Here is a 19139-nt window from a genome sequence, read left to right as displayed (position 1 = left end):
GCCAGCTGCTGGAGGACTCAAGAAGGCAGGAAGACACCGTCCGACTGCACCACCAAGATGTCCAGCTGACAACTAACCGACGGCTGGAGGAGTGTACCAGACTCCTGGAGGACGTCTCCAGACCAGGCAGGAGGAAGACGTCCTGCTGACCACAGCAAGGCCGAAAGCAGAGACAAAAAGACACGACAGTGTCCATAAAAAAGCATTGTCCTTCGATAAAAAAAAGACTTGAAAACACAAAAACTAAAAGCCTTCATTGTAAATCACTGATTAAAATTCACAAACATTTTGAAATCGTGTGTTGCTTGGGTTTTAGAGTAAAGTTTTAGAACCAGACAAACTGACAGAAAACAGTGTGAGAGTCAAAATATAGTAGTTATGTTGAAGAAAGCTTGTGTGTGTGTGTGTGTGTACGTGCGTGCGTGCGTGCGTGTGTATGTGTGCGTGCGTGTGCGTGTGTGTGTATGTACAATATGTGTGTGTGAGTTTGCATGTTATTGAACCAATGTAAATAGAAACTGTATTAAAGTGTAGTTTCAGCACCATGGACAGCACTCTGGTTATTTTCTATGCATTTGTGTATAAGTATGTGTGTGTGTGTGTGTGTGTGTGTGTGTGTGTGTGTGTGTGTGTGTGTGTGTGTGTGTGTGTGTGTGTGTGTGTGTGTGAAAACCAGTCTCTCTCAGTTGAAAACCAGTCATCAAAATTGGTCCCAGATTGCTGTATCCCTCTGTCTTGTTTCTTTGAAATCATCTTTTTAAACAATCTGTTCTTCGCCATAAAGAAAAAGCCATCTGGGTGTAAGGTAACAGAAAGCTGTCATCAACCAAGCAGCCTGTTGCAGTGATGGAAAGAGAGCAAGGAAGATTTCTAGAAGGCTTCTGTAGCTTTACTAAAAACAGATACGTACAACTAAAACACAGCCGGAGGCTCCTGATCCACATGGTGAACACACACCACAGTCCAGAAATTTTCTCTGCATCTTTACAGCACAATTATTATTTCCTGTTTTAAATTGTTTATTATTTGCTGTTTGGTGTCAAACATAAGTTCTCTACAGAAAAGACCTTTTTTTTCAGAAGATATTCCATATTTCATTCTTAAACTTGGGGATGGCAGTAATGTGAAGCAGGACTGTCTATCAGGATGGTAGACAGTCTGTTCCAGAATATTGACAGGAACCATGAGAGAACCTTCAGTTTTTTTAAATCTTAATCCATCAATCCATCCATCCTTTATCCAGTCATCCATCTGTCAGTCCACATGCACTTAAAATAAGAAAATGATTTGACTATGGGAAGTACATCACACACACACCCACACCCACACCCACACACACACACACACACACACACACACACACACACACACAGACACACACACACACACACACACACACACACACACACACACACACACACACACACACACACACACACACTATTCCTGTTTAATAAAGTGCGACCGCAGCATGATGATGCCTCTGCCGTGCTTCACTCCAGGAAAGCCCCTGCTTCTACTTTTCACCTCGTTGGACTCAGCACTGCTGATTCATCCTGCTCACGGAGAGCAAATGTACATTTTGTGACCGGAGAAAGACTGACTCTGACTGTGACGACCATCAGTGGTCCAGAGGAGCAGAACCGGAGCCTGGCCTGAGCGCTGATCCCTTCTCTTCCATTGCTCTGAGATCCAGTAGCTTTTCCTCGTTCCCAGACAGCTTTACTCTCAGGTACACGCAGACTCACACACAGCAGCCAGGAATCCAGGATGGACTCTGACACCTTTTTTACTCAGATGCAGTCTGGAATAATGTTGCACTTTGGGCTCTAGTGGTTCGTGTGGTGGAGCAGGTTTCACTCCTCATCTGCACCAATGAGCCTCATCCGTCCATGACCATCAACAGCTCAGTAAAGGTCAGACGGACTCAGACGGAGGGATATTAACTCAGCTCTCTGCACACAAATCCACTTTTTCCCCCTCCTGCTGGGGAGCGTGTGTCTCCTGGATGTTTGTGTGCTGACATGCTAACAGCTGACAGAGCGGATCTTTACTTCCCTCCATCACTCAAACAGCTACAGTTTTTGTTCCGCCTGACATCTCATACAAAATGTACCGACTCTCAGCACCCTGCATTTATCACCCAGAATTTAAAAGCAGCTCTGGCTCCACTTTCTAAGACTTCCAGGGAGCGAGAAACAGGAAGCTGATGATGAGCCTCTGAGCTGAGAAAGCAGGTCGCAGTGATCAGCGGCGCTCTGGAGCTGAAAATATCCACCCAGAGCAGCAGAGCGTTCACACCAGCTCTGATCACTGACAGCATGTCTTAACCCCTTCGCCTCCAGCCGGGCGGCTGCGACCCTATTTATTCCCAACGCAGACTTCAGAACCTTCGGCTCCGCCGCTAACAGCCATTAAACAGACACAAAGTGACAGCAGCTCCCTCAGCGAGCCGCACAAACAGAAACGAGAGAAGAAACGTTCAAGTTTCAGTCGGATGAACAGACGCACTTTGTCTCGCTAAAGTTTGAATTCACAAACACAGACTTGGTGAAAACTTTCTTCTGTTTGATTGTGAACACTGTCACTGAGCAGCTGGTGAGCTTTAGGGTGACCTCTGGTGGTCGTAAGGGGAAGACGGGGTCAAAGGTCAAGTATAAAGGCTGATAAATAACACTGCATCTGCAGTGCGAACACACAGCACCTTCATCCTGGAGGCTCAGCCTGCAGGAAGTTTGTGTCATGAAGTAGTTCACCTCCATAACTCCAGGGTGGAAGGGGAGTTTATATTCTGGCTACATATTTTCCGTCATAATGACCCATTTGAAATTGATGCTCTGAATTCCAGCCTGCAGACTGTAACGCCAAGCTGCAAGCTAACTCCCTGCACGGTGTCGTTCTTATTAACAGAAGTGTGTGAAGCCAGGGTGTGTTGCTCCTCCCTGTGCTGTTCACTCTTCAGCTCCACAGCTGCGCCAGTGAACTACACTTTTACTTCACTGTTACCAACACACTGATTCTGTGTGTCCTTTGTGTAGGAAGCAAGAATTAAATTTAACATGAGGGGAAAATTCAAGACAGAATCATCCAGAAAAATCTGTTTCTAAATCCAAACTCAGCAGAAAGGTTGAAATCAAGCTCTGATAAATAAAATTACAATTGATTCCAAAATTCAACTCCAGCTGTGTCAAGTTGTTTTAAACTTAACTGAAATAAATTGTCTTTACTAAATCTAAGGGGGCAGATTCACCTTTTTGGCACAAGATGAAGCTAAAACAAGTCGACTCCTCACCCTACTGACAGACACATGTTGCTGCTGGTCACTGGACATGGCAGAAGCTATGGATTTCAGTGATCTTCTGCACATCTAGTGCTGGGCCCAGCACAGAGCCCTGAGGCTCCACAGCCTCATTATATCCAGGTTTAAGTCATGAACTAACTCAGACTTTCCCATGTGTACGTGCCGCGGCGGTCTGAAGGCGAGAGGCTTCAGGTGAGCGGTGCTTGTGACGGACAGTGCTGAAGCTCAGCTGAAGGAAACACTGAAATCATGTCACTGCAGCAGATTTTGTGATGAGCCTTTAACCTTTGGTGGGAAACCATAATGTTGGTGTTCAGCTACCCAGATTTACATGCAAATCGTTCCTCTCGGTGTGTTTTGTGCTTTGTGTTGAGGTGGAAGCTCGTCCCGGGCCGGCCTCCTGATTTCCATGGACCATGCGGTGTAACGTAGCATAAAGCCGGAAAGTGCTGCTTTGGCTGCATCAGAAGAAAGCAAATTAGCATGAAAACCAGCAGCCTGCAGAGCTCGCACCTGTTCAGGAAACAAGTGTTTATGCTGATTAGGAGAAAGTACAGTTTTGGGAACGTTGTGTAAGACATGATCACTTCGAACAGTTTGTCCTGACTGTGGAGAATCGGCGCTGAAGTCAGGAGAACGTCTGGAGTTAAATTTGGACGAGGCGGGGTTTGAAGTTCTTCCCCATCCAAGCTCCAGCAGCAGGGAGAGACCGCAGAGGGGTTTTTTTTCTTTTTCTTTTTTTTACTCTGCAAAAACAAGTGTTGAGACAATCACCAGGAGAGCTTGTAAATCCCCGCGGAGCAGAGCGAGTCCCTCCAGCTGTTGTCATTCTTTCCAGATGGCAGGAACACAGAGAGAGAGCGACAGAGGGGAGACGCTCGCTGATGAAATGCAGCGCAACTGTTCCCATCTGAGCTGTGACTTTCTGAACTCCGCAGCGCAGCAAGCACAGGATTCAGGGGAAGGCAGCAGGTGTGTGTGTGAGTGTGTGTGAGTGTGTGTGTGTGTGTGTGTGTGTGTGTGTGTGTGTGTGGGATGCAAACTGACCTTCAGTGTTTGCACACCGGCTGACATTTTCACAGAATATCATCCAGCGATCCTTTAAATCCTGAATGTCTGATTAAGCCAAGTAATCAGTAGTAATACTGTAGAGACTGTGTGTTGATCACAGAAGAATTTACACCAGAAGAACTGAAGGAACCACAAAGGAAAAACAGAAATCTGAAGAAATCATGAATCTGTTTCTCTTGTAAACAATAAAACAAAAACAAAAAAGGACATTAGGATTTCAAAGTATGACACCTAAAGGGTCAGAAAATCTGGTTTTGCAGGTTTGTTCCTGTTAAAAGGGAGTTTTTTTTCATTATTTTTTTTTCCTTTCAGTGCCTCCTAGCATCTGCTGTGCAAACTAAATTGTAATAACTGTCCACTCCTGTCCTCTCAGGTGCGTCCCTCTCGGCTTTAACAGTCAGCAGGCGGCGAGGCGTCTTACCGTCCACGCAGGCCGGCCGGGCTCGCGTCGTGCCGGCGATCTGACCCTTCTTGCAGGCGCAGCGCGCCGTCTGCCGGGCGATGGTCCTCCGGGGTTGGCTGCTGTCCCGGTCCAGAGTGACGATCTCACAGGTTCCTGCCACCAGCTGACCTGAAGGAGCGAGAGGAGACACCAAAAACCCTGCTGCTGAGTTCAGTGATGGACACATGTAAAAAGATAGAAAAAAAAAACAAAAAAACAAAAAGCAAGAGACATTTCTTGTTTGATTTTTGTTACTTTAGCAAAGAAAGTTGAGAAACCATTTAATTAACAGCAAATTTACAATATGCTTTTCACATGATCAGAAACAGCTCATCTGGTTTGTTCCTGGACAGTTTCAATGAAAACATCAGTTTCTTTGTAACTCAACAGTCTGTAGATTCAACCTTTTCCCACTGTGTGTCTGGCCATCCCCAGTCCTCAGGGTTAATAACAGTTCCAAACCGTTTGCATCACCTCTGAGTACAGCTGAACGGACTGCGGTGGAGGGGGGCCTGCCAGGGCCGGCAGCGTCCTGGACCTGAGCTGGGTCTCTGTGGAGAGGCAGCCGCCGCCTCCTGCATGCTGATGAAGCTCATCAATAGAGCCTCTCCGGCCAAGCCCTCGGAGCCCGGAGAACAGAGGACTCGGTTCAGAGAGACCGGGGTCAGCGGGGTCAGAGCAACGGGGGGGAGGGGCAACATCAGTGGTGACATCATGTCAACAACAACGACGACGACGACGACGACGACGACGACAGCAGCAGCAGCAGCAGCTCATTAAAGACTGACTCGCTCTGAGGACTCGGCTCTCTCTGGACTCAGCGTTTCCTCCGACAGCAGCTGGTCGATCATTCCAGCTCCAGTTCATGTGAAGCTTCTCGGTCCTGAGCGCCAGCATGAGCTTCAGCTCCCAGGATTTAATCCACTTCTTTACTGGAGGATTCAGAACTAACCATCTGTTTAGAGGAGCCTTTAAAACATTTCCAATGAATGACCTAAAGATGAAGACAGAACGTTGACTGAAAGACCTCCGTTGTGTTTTGGATGTCCGTTTACACGACAGTTCTGCTCAGAGCCGCTGAACACACAGCTTCATGAATGTTTCTGAAAGCAGCACCAAAGGGAGGAACTTTTTGAAAGCACTCTGACTCCGTCCCTGTGTGAACAGAGGTGATTTATTACTTTTTATTAAACATTTAAAAATGTTTGGGAGTTAATTTGTTATCAATTAAATCAATCTTAGCTTTAGTTTTACCCTCATAACCTTCACCAACACCTCTCACTGAGATTAATCTGGAGCAGAAGCCTGGAGATGTCTTTGGACGTCAGAAACACTGGTACGTTAAAAGCCCCGTCGGTTTCTGTGCACGGCTCCATGTGCAGTAATGTTTATATTAGATGTTTCTGCACAGACGCTGAACCCAGCCGCCGTCTGCCTGCAGGACTGACATCTTGTGGTTGACAGTAAACATATGTTTGGATGTGAGTCATCTGAGTCGTCCGTGGAGCTGTACAGCGGTCGACTGAACCGTGGCTCATGGAGATTCATCCTGGCAGCGATTCATCTCCCAGACAGCCCACAGTGACTGGACTGACTCTGGTTTTCTCCTTTTCTATAGTAACCTTAGTTCTTTATAATCCAGCCGTCAGAGAGGAGACTTCATCATCTGTACTGCTTGGACGGTTGTAAGTTCAATTCCCTCTCCCCTTGCTGACACGCTGAGCCACAGGTGAGCATCCATCACCGGATGCTGTGGAACATGCAGACTCCGCCCAGCAGCCACGTGCTGAGAACCACTCCTACACTCACCACACTCGTACTCATTGAAAATGTCTTTTCTGAGACATGTCAAAGTGTCCTTGAGCAAGACACTCAGCAACACATTGATTCCAATGAATCGATTGAGTGCCTTGCATGGCGGCTGCCTCCATCGGTGTGTGAATGTGTGTGTGTGAATGAGTGAAGGTCATCAACAGTGTAAGACTGCTCAATTTGCCATTATTGCCACAATTCAACAAAGCAGCAGTAGTAAATCTATTTCCTCATTATTCATCCAATAAACAAACAAACAGACTGGTACTGTCTACCAGCATGAACCCTGAACCTCTTTATGACAATCTTAACCCGACTCTATTTATTGAAAGGTTTCTTGCTGTAGAAACACAAAACATTGCGTTGAGGTATAGAAACTACACATTTCCCTTGTTGCTCAGTGTTTAAAACATCTTTTGTTGGAGCTCCAGATGCGTCTGCTTCCCGCTCAGAGAGTTTGAAGACTCATTGAGGATTCCGGAGACAGTTTTAGCAGCCGTGTGACCTTCGGGGGGTTGGAAAGTTTTATTTTTTTAACAGTAGCAGCTGGTGCAGCGAACTGTGGGGGAGGAATGAAGGTTTATGGCTCTTTACCGAAGAGGGACGGAGCGCTGGAAGGGCTGCTGTCGGTCCACAATTTATTTCATTAGCCGGAGCAAAAAAAGAAAAGGGACGCAGCGGCGAGCTCCTGCTGGCTGTGATAAATTCCATTATGTACATAAACATCTATAAATCCCCTGAGAAATCATGAAGGTGCAGCCTGTGACCGGCCATCGCTTCGCCCTGTGATTATCTCTTCCTCTGCGACTCCGTGCTTCTGCATCGAAAAGTGTCGAGCCTGCAAATCTATTTCGGCCCGAGACACACACTATATGTACTGCATGATACCAGCAATTATTTTATAGGAGACGAGGACGAGCCGTATTAAATCTGAAGGTCATAAAATGAGACTTCAATGTGTTGGTCACAATGTAAATATTGATCTTTGTTTATCGCTTTATAGTCAGGGTCATGTATCGTCATCCAGGAGGTATCTCCAGTAATATTCTGGATTTTTCACATGATTATTCACATTTTCATTCTGTATAGTGTCGTTGTATTGTCCATATGATCAGGACTTATTTCTATCCATTAAACCTTGAAATGATATTCAGTCTTTGACAGTAAACTCTGGTCTTTTTACATATGGAGACATTCATTAACGTATCTGTTGTCTAAAGTGGAAAATCAGATTTTAAGTCTGTCTCATACACATTTTCTATATATTCACTTTCATTTATATATGCAGATTCATTTCCTAAGCTTTCTTTTACATTTTGCCAGTCTTATGAAATAATCTTTTTGTATAACTTTTTATCATTCTTATTTCTCACTGAGACACATATAGCTTATTTCTGCTATGGTAATAGATACAGTTTGACAAACAGGCTGAAATATATTTACATTTTAAATTTAAATTTAATGTATGCACTTCTATTTATTCATATATTGTAGTTTTTTTCTTTAATTTCCATATTGAGACTCGTCACATCTTCATTTGCTTCATTTAGATATTCATAGTTCCATATTTTCCTAACAAACACTAACATGGGATGTTTTTGCTGTTTTAGATTTTATTCTCTATATTTGACCTGTTTTTTAAATGTTTTTCAACAATGTTTTTCAGACCATCTATAATCATTTATGTATTCATACCAACATTCTTCTTTTAATGTATCCATAATTTAAATCCATAGTGGGTGAATATAAAGGGTCACTTTATAGATACATTCAAAGTTTCATTCATACAGTACAATTTTCTATAGATTCAAGCATTTTTATCTGTTCAGGTCATGTAAACCTGTAATTTTTCCATTTTTGTTAACTTAATAAACAGCTGCTCCACTGATTAATCGAGGAACCCGGACCCAGTGGGTGTGAGCGTTTACTGAACCCCGGGTTCTACCACGTGGAACCGGCTCCCAGTTCTGCTCCTTCTCTCGTTTCAATGCAATTTCATTTTATTGCTACATGCCACTGATGATTGTTCCTCCTGTAGCCTCTGTACCCTGTGTTTACATATGAACTGTATGTAGATACAAGAAGCTGTCTGTCCTATCTCCTTCTCCTTCTGTCCCCTCACCCCAACCGGAACAGCAGAAAGCTGCCACCTCTGAGCCTGGTTCTGCAGGGTTCTCCTCCTCTGAGCCTGGTTCTCCTCCTCTGAGCCTGGTTCTGCAGGGTTCTCCTCCTCTGAGCCTGGTTCTGCAGGGTTCTCCTCTGAGCCTGGTTCTCCTCCTCTGAGCCTGGTTCTGCAGGGTTCTCCTCCTCTGAGCCTGGTTCTGCAGGGTTCTCCTCCTCTGAGTCTGGTTCTGCAGGGTTCTCCTCTGAGCCTGGTTCGGCAGGGTTCTCCTCTGAGCCTGGTTCTGCAGGGTTCTCCTCCTCTGAGCCTGGTTCTGCAGGGTTCTTCCTGTTAAAAGGGAGTTTTTCCTTTCCACAGTCGCTTATGCTGCTCATGTGGATCTGTTGGGTTTCTCTGTAAGTGTCTAGAAATGACCATGTTGTAATTGGCACTTCATAAATAAAGCTGAAAGCTGAATTAATATTACAGATGAACTTCTGTTAACGCAGATTTTCTTATGTCTGAAGACTTTCTGTCAGCAGCCTTCAGATCATCAGGTACTCTGATTTCCCCACAGAGTTTATTTCTGAGGACTGGATTTTGCAGCTGCTCGGGCCGCTCCGTCCTTCAGATTCTTGCCGTTCGCTTCGTCCTGGTGCGGCGGGCCGTCGGAGTGAAAAGCCTCAGCTGTCACTGTGATGAACGACGTGGCGGCGGCGGCGCTGAGAGGTCTCCACGTTGAGACGTCCGTCAGCAGAGCGACGGCTCGACGTGTCTCCCTCACACGTCCTGCCTCCAACATGATGCTAAAACCTGCTGGAGCAGGTCAACCTAATGAGATCTGCTGCTTTTTATCTGCAGAACTGAAGGCATCTGTCTCCGCTTCCTCTCATCAGCGCAGGAGAAATCTTTTCATTCAGTCTCACACAGGGTTTGGATTTATCGCTCATACTGAGGATTCAGGCCCTGTGCTTGTTAATTTAATTAAACAGCCGACTGTTAAAGCTCCTTCTCCCGATTCTTCTGCTGATTTTGGCAGTAACAGGCTGAGTTTTGTCAGGATCCTGGAGTTTAGCTGTGTTTTTATTTTCTCCCAGTGTCTGTCTTCCCATCTGGTTCTCGGCTTTCAAAGCCTCTCAGCTTTCTGAGGCGTGTTTGTTGCTGTCTCGTCTCATGTTTTCTGTTTCACTTGTGTTTTGTCTGCTTTTCTGTAACTTCGTGTTGTCCCTGTACTTTTCCCTCCTGCTGCTTCCTGTGAGTGTGTATTGATTAGATTTCACCCTGATTCCCTCCACCTGTACCTACCTGCCCTCTTCATCTCCATTTCTTAGACACACTCAGGCTGTAAATTCCCTTTCTCACCCAAAACAAACCCACATAACTGTCATGGATGCCCTCATAGAGCAACATCAAAAAGGAATGAAGTGCAGGACGTCGATCGTATTGATGAATGTGAAGAGACTGACATCTACGAACTGACTGACAGTCTATGCTTGGCGCAGATATTTCAACATCGGAGTTAGCAAGAAAAGACAGCATAGGCTGGAAATTAACCAACAAAGCTGCTGAATCTCTGACGGAAATCCCAAATCTGAGGATGAAAATGACTCCCTACTGCCGCCTCATGAAGAGTAGTGGTGTTGCATGAAGTTTACACACTTTATTACTGACATTTCTTTCACAGTTTATATCAGATTATGTATTTGGATTCAAAACTTAAGCATTTATCGATAATGCCAACATTAAACTACTTTGATTTATCTTGTGGATCATATAATAAAAAAGTCCTTTGCCTTGTCTTTGATCGTCATATAAAATGTCTGATTCATTTCTCTCTGAGAGACACAATCCTCCCCTCTAGTCTGCTCAGAATTCACACAAAGCAGTGAAACCGCAAAACCGACTGTTGACGAGGAGGAGAGAGAGCAGAATACATCGGGTTTAAAGTGAGTTATTTGATCAAATTGAAAATAACTTTATTAGTCATTGTTGCAGTTCCCGGCCTTGCAGCATGTCACGGTGTGTGTGTGTGTGTGTGTGTGTGTGTGTGTGTGTGTGTGTGTGTGTGTGTGTGTGTGTGTGTGTGTGTGTGTGTGTGAGACCCCTTCATGTATGTTAGCCAGTTAGAATTAGCATGAATTAGTCAGATTCAGTAGATCACAGAGGAAACAGAAGTGAGCAGAATATAAAACACACACTCCACTATGAACTCCTGCTCTCACAGGAAGCAGTGAGATGCTGCAGTTATCACCTTTCCCTTCTTTAACATGGATTCGGATGACTCACTGCGAGATGCTGAGGCTCATAGATCCACAGCATCAGAGAACATTTGCATTTGTCCTGATTGCATCTGTTTTCAACACATTAAAGGAGTGAATCCACTCAGCCTTCAGCTGTGGTGAGAGGAATTTCTTCAGCTGGACCTCCATGACTTTCCCTGTGGATCTTCTGATCAGATATTGTCTTTCTTGGAGTTGCTGTTGCTCTTCTTTTTCCCCACAAATTGGAATGTGCAGCTGTAGTATTTGGCTTTCGTCTTTACAGACAAGTTTTTCACAACATGTCTTCATCATAAATCTCGTCTCATTCATCTCAGATGAATACTAAAGAACTGAAAGTAGCTGTAATCAGCCTAATTGAGCAACACTTCAAGTAATTGTAACAAAGCAACGTGCTGCTAAACTATTTAATCTTCGTTCGTATGTCTGCAAGCTTCACATTAAAAAAAAAAAATCAACCTCCACGCCATGAAGTACAAAAAGTTGATTTGAAACTGAGTGTCTTGTAACAAGCTGACAGCTGGTTTGAAATCAGTCAAGACAGCTTCAGACTCGTCCCGAGCCAGAGCAAAGTCAGTCCGTAGAATCAGTGTAGAACACATTTGAATTAAAGCTGCAGCGAGCGGGAAAGAGTCGAAGACGAGCCCCGAAAACAACTGCAAGGCTGAACTGAAGCCAGTTTTAAACAAGCCTAAAACCGGTGGAAACCCGGCCTAAAAACGGTTTAAAATCAAGTGTGAAAGTGACCTGAAACCAGAGGATGAGGTGAGTCGGAAAATAAACAAAGCTTCAAATAGTTCAGTTAATATCATTATGCCTTCAGATTGTTCAAAAGTATTTTGGTTTCTTCTTTTCAGGTATGTAGGTTTTTACAACAGACCTTTACATGTTCTTTTAAAAACTTGTCTGAAAAGAAGAACCTAAATACTTGTGAATAAACTCCAGGCATAATGAAGTTAATTCAGCTGAAGTGCGATCTGTTGGTGAGAAGGAGTAAACCAGCAGGTTTCACATAAGATCTCATCAAATCAGGTGTCGCCACAACAAACGGTGAAGACGTGCCGACTTCACAGGACCGAACGCCTTCTGAACACCGACGCCGCTCCGGGCGCCGCGTCGAGACTCCGAGCAGCTTTAATGAAGCTCATGATGATATCTGACAGGCCGCATTAACGCCGCCGCCGCCCGCCGTCTGAAGCGTCCTCCTCCCCCTCCCGTTAGCCTCGGGGCTACACGGAAGCTAATAAACTCTCTGGTCTCGAGCTGAGAGCTGCTGCGATGCGGTTTTCACCTCCGTCTGCTCCTCCTCTTCCTCCCACAAGCAGTCAGAACTCTGTGAGCGGGATATCAAGCTAGCTAGCTAGCTCGCGCTGCTAACCGCTCGAGTTATGTGGGGCGGTCACGGCGGGACGCTGAGCTGTGAAGAGTGAATCAAGAGGAAATGTGAGGCAAACGGAGACTGTCTGGACTCCGTTTGACGAAATGCTTTTTAATGAACCGACTTCATTAGTTCCTCTGCTAACTAAAGCATGATTAACATCTCATATAATTCTGTTTCGACAACATCTCACTTCTTTGGGCTCAAGAGGGATGATGATGATGATGATGATGGTAATTAAATAGACATATCTATTCTTGATGAAAGTGAGAATCCTTCGATTCCTTCGATAACCAGCGAGCCACACACTCTTCTCTGTCCAGACTCATACAAGGAGGTGTGTTCTTTTCAGACTTTCCTAAGACTTCTCTTTCATAAAAATACACAACAATCTTTAATAGACAGAGAGAGAGAGAGAAAAGGGTGGAAATCCTGAATGAAAACTCCATCAAAAGGTTCTGGAAATATCAACAAAAGCAGAAGGAACAGATGTGCCAACAATCTCAGACAAACACACACATTTGAATGAAGGAAGAGAAAACATGGAAAAACCGATGCTAACAGCAGGTACCGATACCAGATACCAACGTCTACCAAGGCAAACGTCAGGCGCCCATTGTTTTTTCTGCTTGTCGGTTCGTTCCTGTGTTAAGCATGAGTTCCATGGCCGACTGCGTCCTCCCTTCAGAAAACCCCCACAGCCTGGCTTCAAAGCTGCTGTGTGAATGAAGGATCATTTCCTCATGAAATTTTTGAAGTAACACTGACTACGTTTACATGCAATCAATATTCGGGTTAAGGTCAATATTCCGGTTTCTGAATCATTTGGAATAACCCGTTTACATGCCTAAACAGACAGAGTTACTCCTGTTTACATGATCAGGGATCTCCCCATTCAAACCGCGGAGCACAGACGACACCATGACTGCATTTGCACTTTATGCCACTAGGTGCGCTGTTTGCATGTTCAACCTTATTTTACACAGACACCACAGAAAAAGAAGGGCGCTGCAGCCACTGCAGGCTCTCTCTGCATGTTGTTAGAAAAAGAGTAAGCCAGCGAGACGTGGTAATATGTTTAATGATGCGATGCACCGTTTTTTTCAGTAAAAGAGAAGAACTGAATGATCGTTTTGGCACAATTTATTTTCTTAGTAGCAGTTAAACTGTGTCACAAGTAGTTCCTGGACTCAAATGACCGAGATTCCTTGCGGGTAGAACATGCGCAGAGCAGTATTTCATGTCCCTTTCGACCGGGATATTCCGATGTGCGTTTATATGACCAGAAATTCAGGTTAGAAAAGGAGTAACCCAGGGGTAATATTCAGGTTTTTAAAAACCGGAATATGAGCATATTCAGGTTTTTGCATGTGTTTACATGGCTGTGCGCAACCGGGTTATTGCGAATATTCTGGTTAAGAAAGGGTTATTGACTGCATGTAAACGCACCCAGTGTTAATCTTGTCAATTTTTTAACGTTTTCTTCAGTCTAATAAGCCTAATAGATGCTGTCATTGAATGAATTGAACTTTAGGGTAGCGAACCACACCAGCTCCACTCAGATTTGAGGTGAATGTGTGAATGTGAATGTGTTAATGTGAGCGTCATCTCCTTCACTTTCCCAGCTCGCAGCAGGGTGATGGAGCAGTTTGAGATAATTTCTTTCTCTGCCTTTTCAAGTACTTTTCTGTGTATTTGTTCACTTCATCAGGCATATTCCTATATTTTCGTATTCAGTGTTTTTTATATTTTATCAATTATTAGTTCTCTGTTTGAATATTTTTTCTTTTATAAATAATCTTTATTATGAGGAGGAAGGCTGACAGTCTGCTCACATGTGATTCAGAGACCTTTGACTCCTCCTTGAGTGGAGGACAGGACTCCAGGTCCCCTGATGTGGCGGTTCGGATCAGAACCAGAACACTTTGATCACATACTGAACCCGGACTCGGTGTAAGAACCCTGTTTCTCTCTTCGTCATCGGACCTGATGAAGCTTTACAGCCAAAAAACAATTACAGCTCGTCGTCTTCAGCTCTCCTTCTGCTGCTCCCCGTCCAATCAGAGCTGACACCTAATCTATTCACGGCCCAGAGGAAGAGAGATAAACTGACATCTGGCTGATATGTGCCTTTATTATCTTCTATCTCTCTTTTTTTTTATTATTATTATTTCCTGGCAAATTGAAAAGTCACAGTGTTTGCACAGCCAGTGAGGGCAGAGGAATAATGATGAGGCTGGAATTGGTTTTGACGCCATGCCGCGGCTGTTTGCTGATCGCCTGATGATGGTTAATGAGTCTGTTATAGTGCAGCGGCACACCAAGTCCGAATCCAACGTGAGGCGGAAACCTTCAGAGGAGCTCCAGCTGCAGTGGATCTTAAAGCAATGGCCTCTCACACCTTAGAAACCACATTTCCTCCAACCCAACACACCCAACATGTTTTTCAACAGAGAAATTACTTTTTTTTAAAGTTGAATTTCCCCTCTTCAGAAGTCACACATCAGTAGAAACATTAATTCTTTCACTCTCGCACCAATGATGAGGAATATGGTGGAATTGAACCATGAAGTTTGAGAATTTTACCAACTTCACCACCTTTTTAGATGAGGGGAAGTTTTAGAAATCATGACAAATTGTCTGAAATGAGTAAAACTTCAAGTTTGTTATTAAAAGCTACTCTGTAAATGAATAATCAAATATAACAGTGTCATCTACGTATGTGATGACATGAGATAAAAGAATGGATCAAACTAAGATGATATCCACCGTTCCAGTGATATGTGTGTGTTTCCATTCTCGTTTGTTCATCCTGATCTGTGAAGACTGCAGACGGTAACTTTCACCGCAGTTCTTGAGCCGAGTGTTAAAGTTCCATCTTGTGCACAGTCATACAAAATAAACTAATAAAAAGGAATCAAAAAACAGGAAGTTTGAAGTTGAATTCATGTCTGTAAGAGTAAGAAAGACTTAAAGCAAAAACTGCTTTCGGCAATAACTTCCCTCAAAAACTGCACCACACTGTGTGTGTTTGTTTTTTTACAGAGTAGATTTTAGCGGCTAATGACCAAGAAACACGTCCAGACCTGAGCCGTGTGGCAGACATCACAGAACATGGTCGAAGCTCCGCTGCTCTGAGTTTGTTCAAATTAGATTAAAACGTGTTAAAAGCTGAAAACCAGCCACTGCTTCTGTGTGTGTGTGTGTGTGTGTGTGGTTGCATTTTTAAAAGGATTAAAAAAAACTCCATCTCAAACACTGACTTATGTTTAAATCTCCTTTTGCAACACATGAAGATGAAGCTTTACATTTATTTATTTTTTTAATCTTTTTTCTTAATAAATTCACACAAATGATTCTACAATGAAATACATGACTGCATTTAGGGCTGCACGATTTTGACAAAAAACCTAATTGCGATTTTTCTGACCAATAATGCGATTGCGATTCGATTTGCGATTTTCACATTTTGTACTTTCAAATGCAGAAAACCGCTAAAATGATGGTAAAAAATAATTCTTGTTACTTTTACATGGTCTTGCTCAAGTTGACACATAAAACAACACATAATGTAAACTTACTTGACAAAGCTTCAGGCAGCGGCAGCCGAGACGCCACCACGTGTCTGCATCACGTTTGAAAATAAAAAAAGAGTGCGTTGTTTTAATGAAATAACAAAATAATCAAAACCCAATGCTGTCCAAATTGTAATTCAATACTGGTCTTGCTTGCATGGCTCACAGAACACTATTTAGTTTAGTAACAGTTTTCAACGTGAAATAAATCGAAATTAAAAACCAGAACCGCAAATAGGCACCACTGTGAAGCCAACTTCAACTCGCAAAAAAAAAAAGAAAAGAAAGAAAAAAAAAGAACTCGCCAGTCTCTAAAGATAAAGGGTAAAAAAAAAAAAAAAATCCTTATTGCCGTAATATGCTTAGATCACACTCAGTTTAGTAATCCTACTCTGGGTCATCCTCCCTCACATTCTTGGGCTGCGCTTCATGTTTTCATGGAGAGAGATGAGCGCGTCCACATGCTGGATGAAGGCTGAGCTGTCGGGTGATCAGGTGAGAGAGAGAATAACCTACGGCTTGTCTACGTTTGTGTTATTTGTATAGAGGCGAGTCTTCAGGAGTTGGTATAAACTAGACGGTTTCCTCTGGATCTGGCTGCTGCACGGCGACACAGTTTGGCTCGCTTTTGCTCCACATCGTTTTTTTCAAACCCAAAGTAAGTCCAAACAACTGAACTACACTTCTTATCTGATAGCAGCTGCTCCACTCCCTCTTCTGCTGCCATCTCAGCCATTTTCACACCGTGAATGAGTCACACTGAAAACTCTTTGCTCCTCATGACACCGCAGAGCACATATGCAGGATTTGTTGTTAGCAACCTGATGCTAGTTAGCTGCAGCAGTGCAGTGCAGACATATTTGCTTTCTATTGTCATTTCTGATTGGCCGGTGGCCCGGAACGTGAGACTCCAATGTTTTGATTGGTGGATAGGTCTGTCACTCAAATGCCTCAGACAAACCTCAGCCCAGTGCGGTTCGATTACCGCAGCAGTTAAAACCTCAATTTCGATGCGGTGTCGGTTAATCATGCAGCCCTAAATGCATTTTGTACAATATATATTTTATTCTAATAATCAAGCCGTGGACTTTGAGCTGTACTTCTTTATGCATTCATGTTCCTCACTTTCCTGTTATCAATATTTTGGTTCACCACTGCTGTGAATGCATTACCCAATCTCCTCTTTCCTTTTTTTCCTGGTTTCATTCACTGCTGAATCATTGGCCAATGCTCGATCCTCCAGATGCACTTATTTAAATCCAATTACACCCTCTGCAGCTCCTCTTTTCTGTCTTTTTGTGTTGTTTTCTCTCAGCTGATGAGCTCGTCTCTCTCAGACACACTGTATTCATAATTCCCATGAATATATATGCTGGATTTAATGGAGCGTAGAGAATTAATTTGGACTCTGAAGGCTCCTTAGGTAAGCTTTCTCCACCGCGGGCACAGCGCCGTGCGTGCTGCATGGCAGGCTTGTTCCCGGGATCTGAACGGGCTTCGTGAGCCGAACAGAGGCAGAGTGTAAACACAGAGCGTGTGGGAATTACCGTCGGCCCGCGGTTTGTCTTCATTAAAGCTTTCCGCGCCGAGATGATCAGTGAAGAAAGGCCGAGACGTGGGAGCTGCGGATTTGTTTTGTTCTTCACAAGTTGACCCGTTTTGACGCGATGCGATGTGACGGAGCTCTGCACACTGAGAGTCGGCGCACCTGCTCGCCCGAGTCTGTTTGAGCTCTGACTGGTGAATTTCAATGAGCAGCTGCTGGAGTTTATGATTTTGCTTCTCACTGCTGCAGCGCTGATTATCCCAAACATCTGCATGGGAGGAGCAGCAGCTGTCCGACACCCAGAAAACACCAGCTTCTGCTTCACGTCGTCGGAATGAAGAGGGCCTCCTCATTTCTCCCAGTCAGTGAAGATGTGACGAGCTCCAAATGCTGCTCGTGGCTTCTACACAAAACTCCCACTTCAGGCAAACTAACAGTAACAGGGTGAGAAGATCAAGCCCCGTTTGTCTAATAAGGATTAAATAATGCTGCTTGTTATGAATCTGGGTCAAACAAGGACACAATACTGCCAACATGTCCGATCAAGATTTACACACGTGAAAAAACAGTGACTTGATGAATTGTGTTTTCATGCACTTAACAGTCACACCATGCACGCAAACTCAAAATTATTGAATAAAATTATTTGAATAAAAAAAATTTTTTTAGAAAAAATTAGCAAGTGACCCAAATTTTGGTGAATACAAGGCAGCAATCGACCAAAACTCCACTTCAGAAACAATGCTGATAGAAGAAACTAAAATAATATAATACAAATCAAGGCCCAATCACACTGAATGTAATTGACAGAGGCAAGAGAAAGAGCACTGTTAATATGATAAACAAATGTCAACGCAAAATCACACTCATATCACCTACTTCAGTGTTGTAAATGTTACATCACTGCAGCTCTCAACCACATCACCACACGTTCCCTTCATCTCCTGCAGCCTTATTTCCTATTCTATATATACATATCTATTTATATCTCAACTCCATTCAAAACGCTACAGTTACAGTGTGTGTCGTTAGCAGCACGAGAAACAACCACACACCAGACTGAGAGAGCACCAGAGGAGAACACCCTGATCCAGGAGGCTCCGCTGCTCCCAGCAGCCCCAGCAGCCAGGAGCCGATCCCATCCAGGGACCAAGCCTCCAGGTCTCCAGGTCTCGCTCCTCCACGCCGTCCTGTAGGGAGGGGCCGCCCCGGGGCTGAATTCTTCACTCCATCAGCTCCGTCACCTCAGAGCACAGGTGCTAAAATCCTTTCCAAAGCCACAGCTGAATTCATAAAACCTCTGACAGTACATGACCATGAAATACGATCTGAAGCAGGTTTGAACCATTCCAGGCTGCATTTACATGACAACGTTTTCAATTTGAAAAAGAAAAAAGAAAAGAAAAAACTGAAAACGTCCATCGCATTTTGATTTCCGTTTACATGACCGCCGCGCAACATGAAAGTGCCTTCATTTTCAGCATTCATGCTATTTCTGTGTGAATGGACATCAAACCTTTGTGAAGTGAAATTGCAAAAACTATGCTTTTCACTGAAAATGTTGACGTGTCAACGGGGTCTTAGTTTGTTCCTTCGGCTCTTGCAGTATGACAATCATCTCCGTCCGTACCGAA

The 19139-nt window shown here is 44.0% G+C and overlaps 1 protein-coding gene across 1 annotated transcript in view; it reads right to left on the bottom strand.

Annotated features, from left to right (window-relative positions):
• LOC115391977 (chemokine-like protein TAFA-5) overlaps positions 1 to 19139 on the bottom strand; it is a 43022-nt gene that overhangs the window by 16521 nt on the left and 7362 nt on the right. The window contains exon 2 of the mRNA XM_030096421.1: positions 4794 to 4943. Within this exon, the coding sequence (XP_029952281.1) occupies positions 4794 to 4943 (150 nt within the window). The remainder of the gene's footprint in view (positions 1 to 4793; positions 4944 to 19139) is intronic.

The sequence above is a fragment of the Salarias fasciatus genome, chromosome 7 (genome assembly GCF_902148845.1).
Source record: "Salarias fasciatus chromosome 7, fSalaFa1.1, whole genome shotgun sequence".
Lineage (NCBI taxonomy): Eukaryota > Metazoa > Chordata > Actinopteri > Blenniiformes > Blenniidae > Salarias > Salarias fasciatus.
This window is presented reverse-complemented; position numbering and strand designations above follow the sequence as displayed.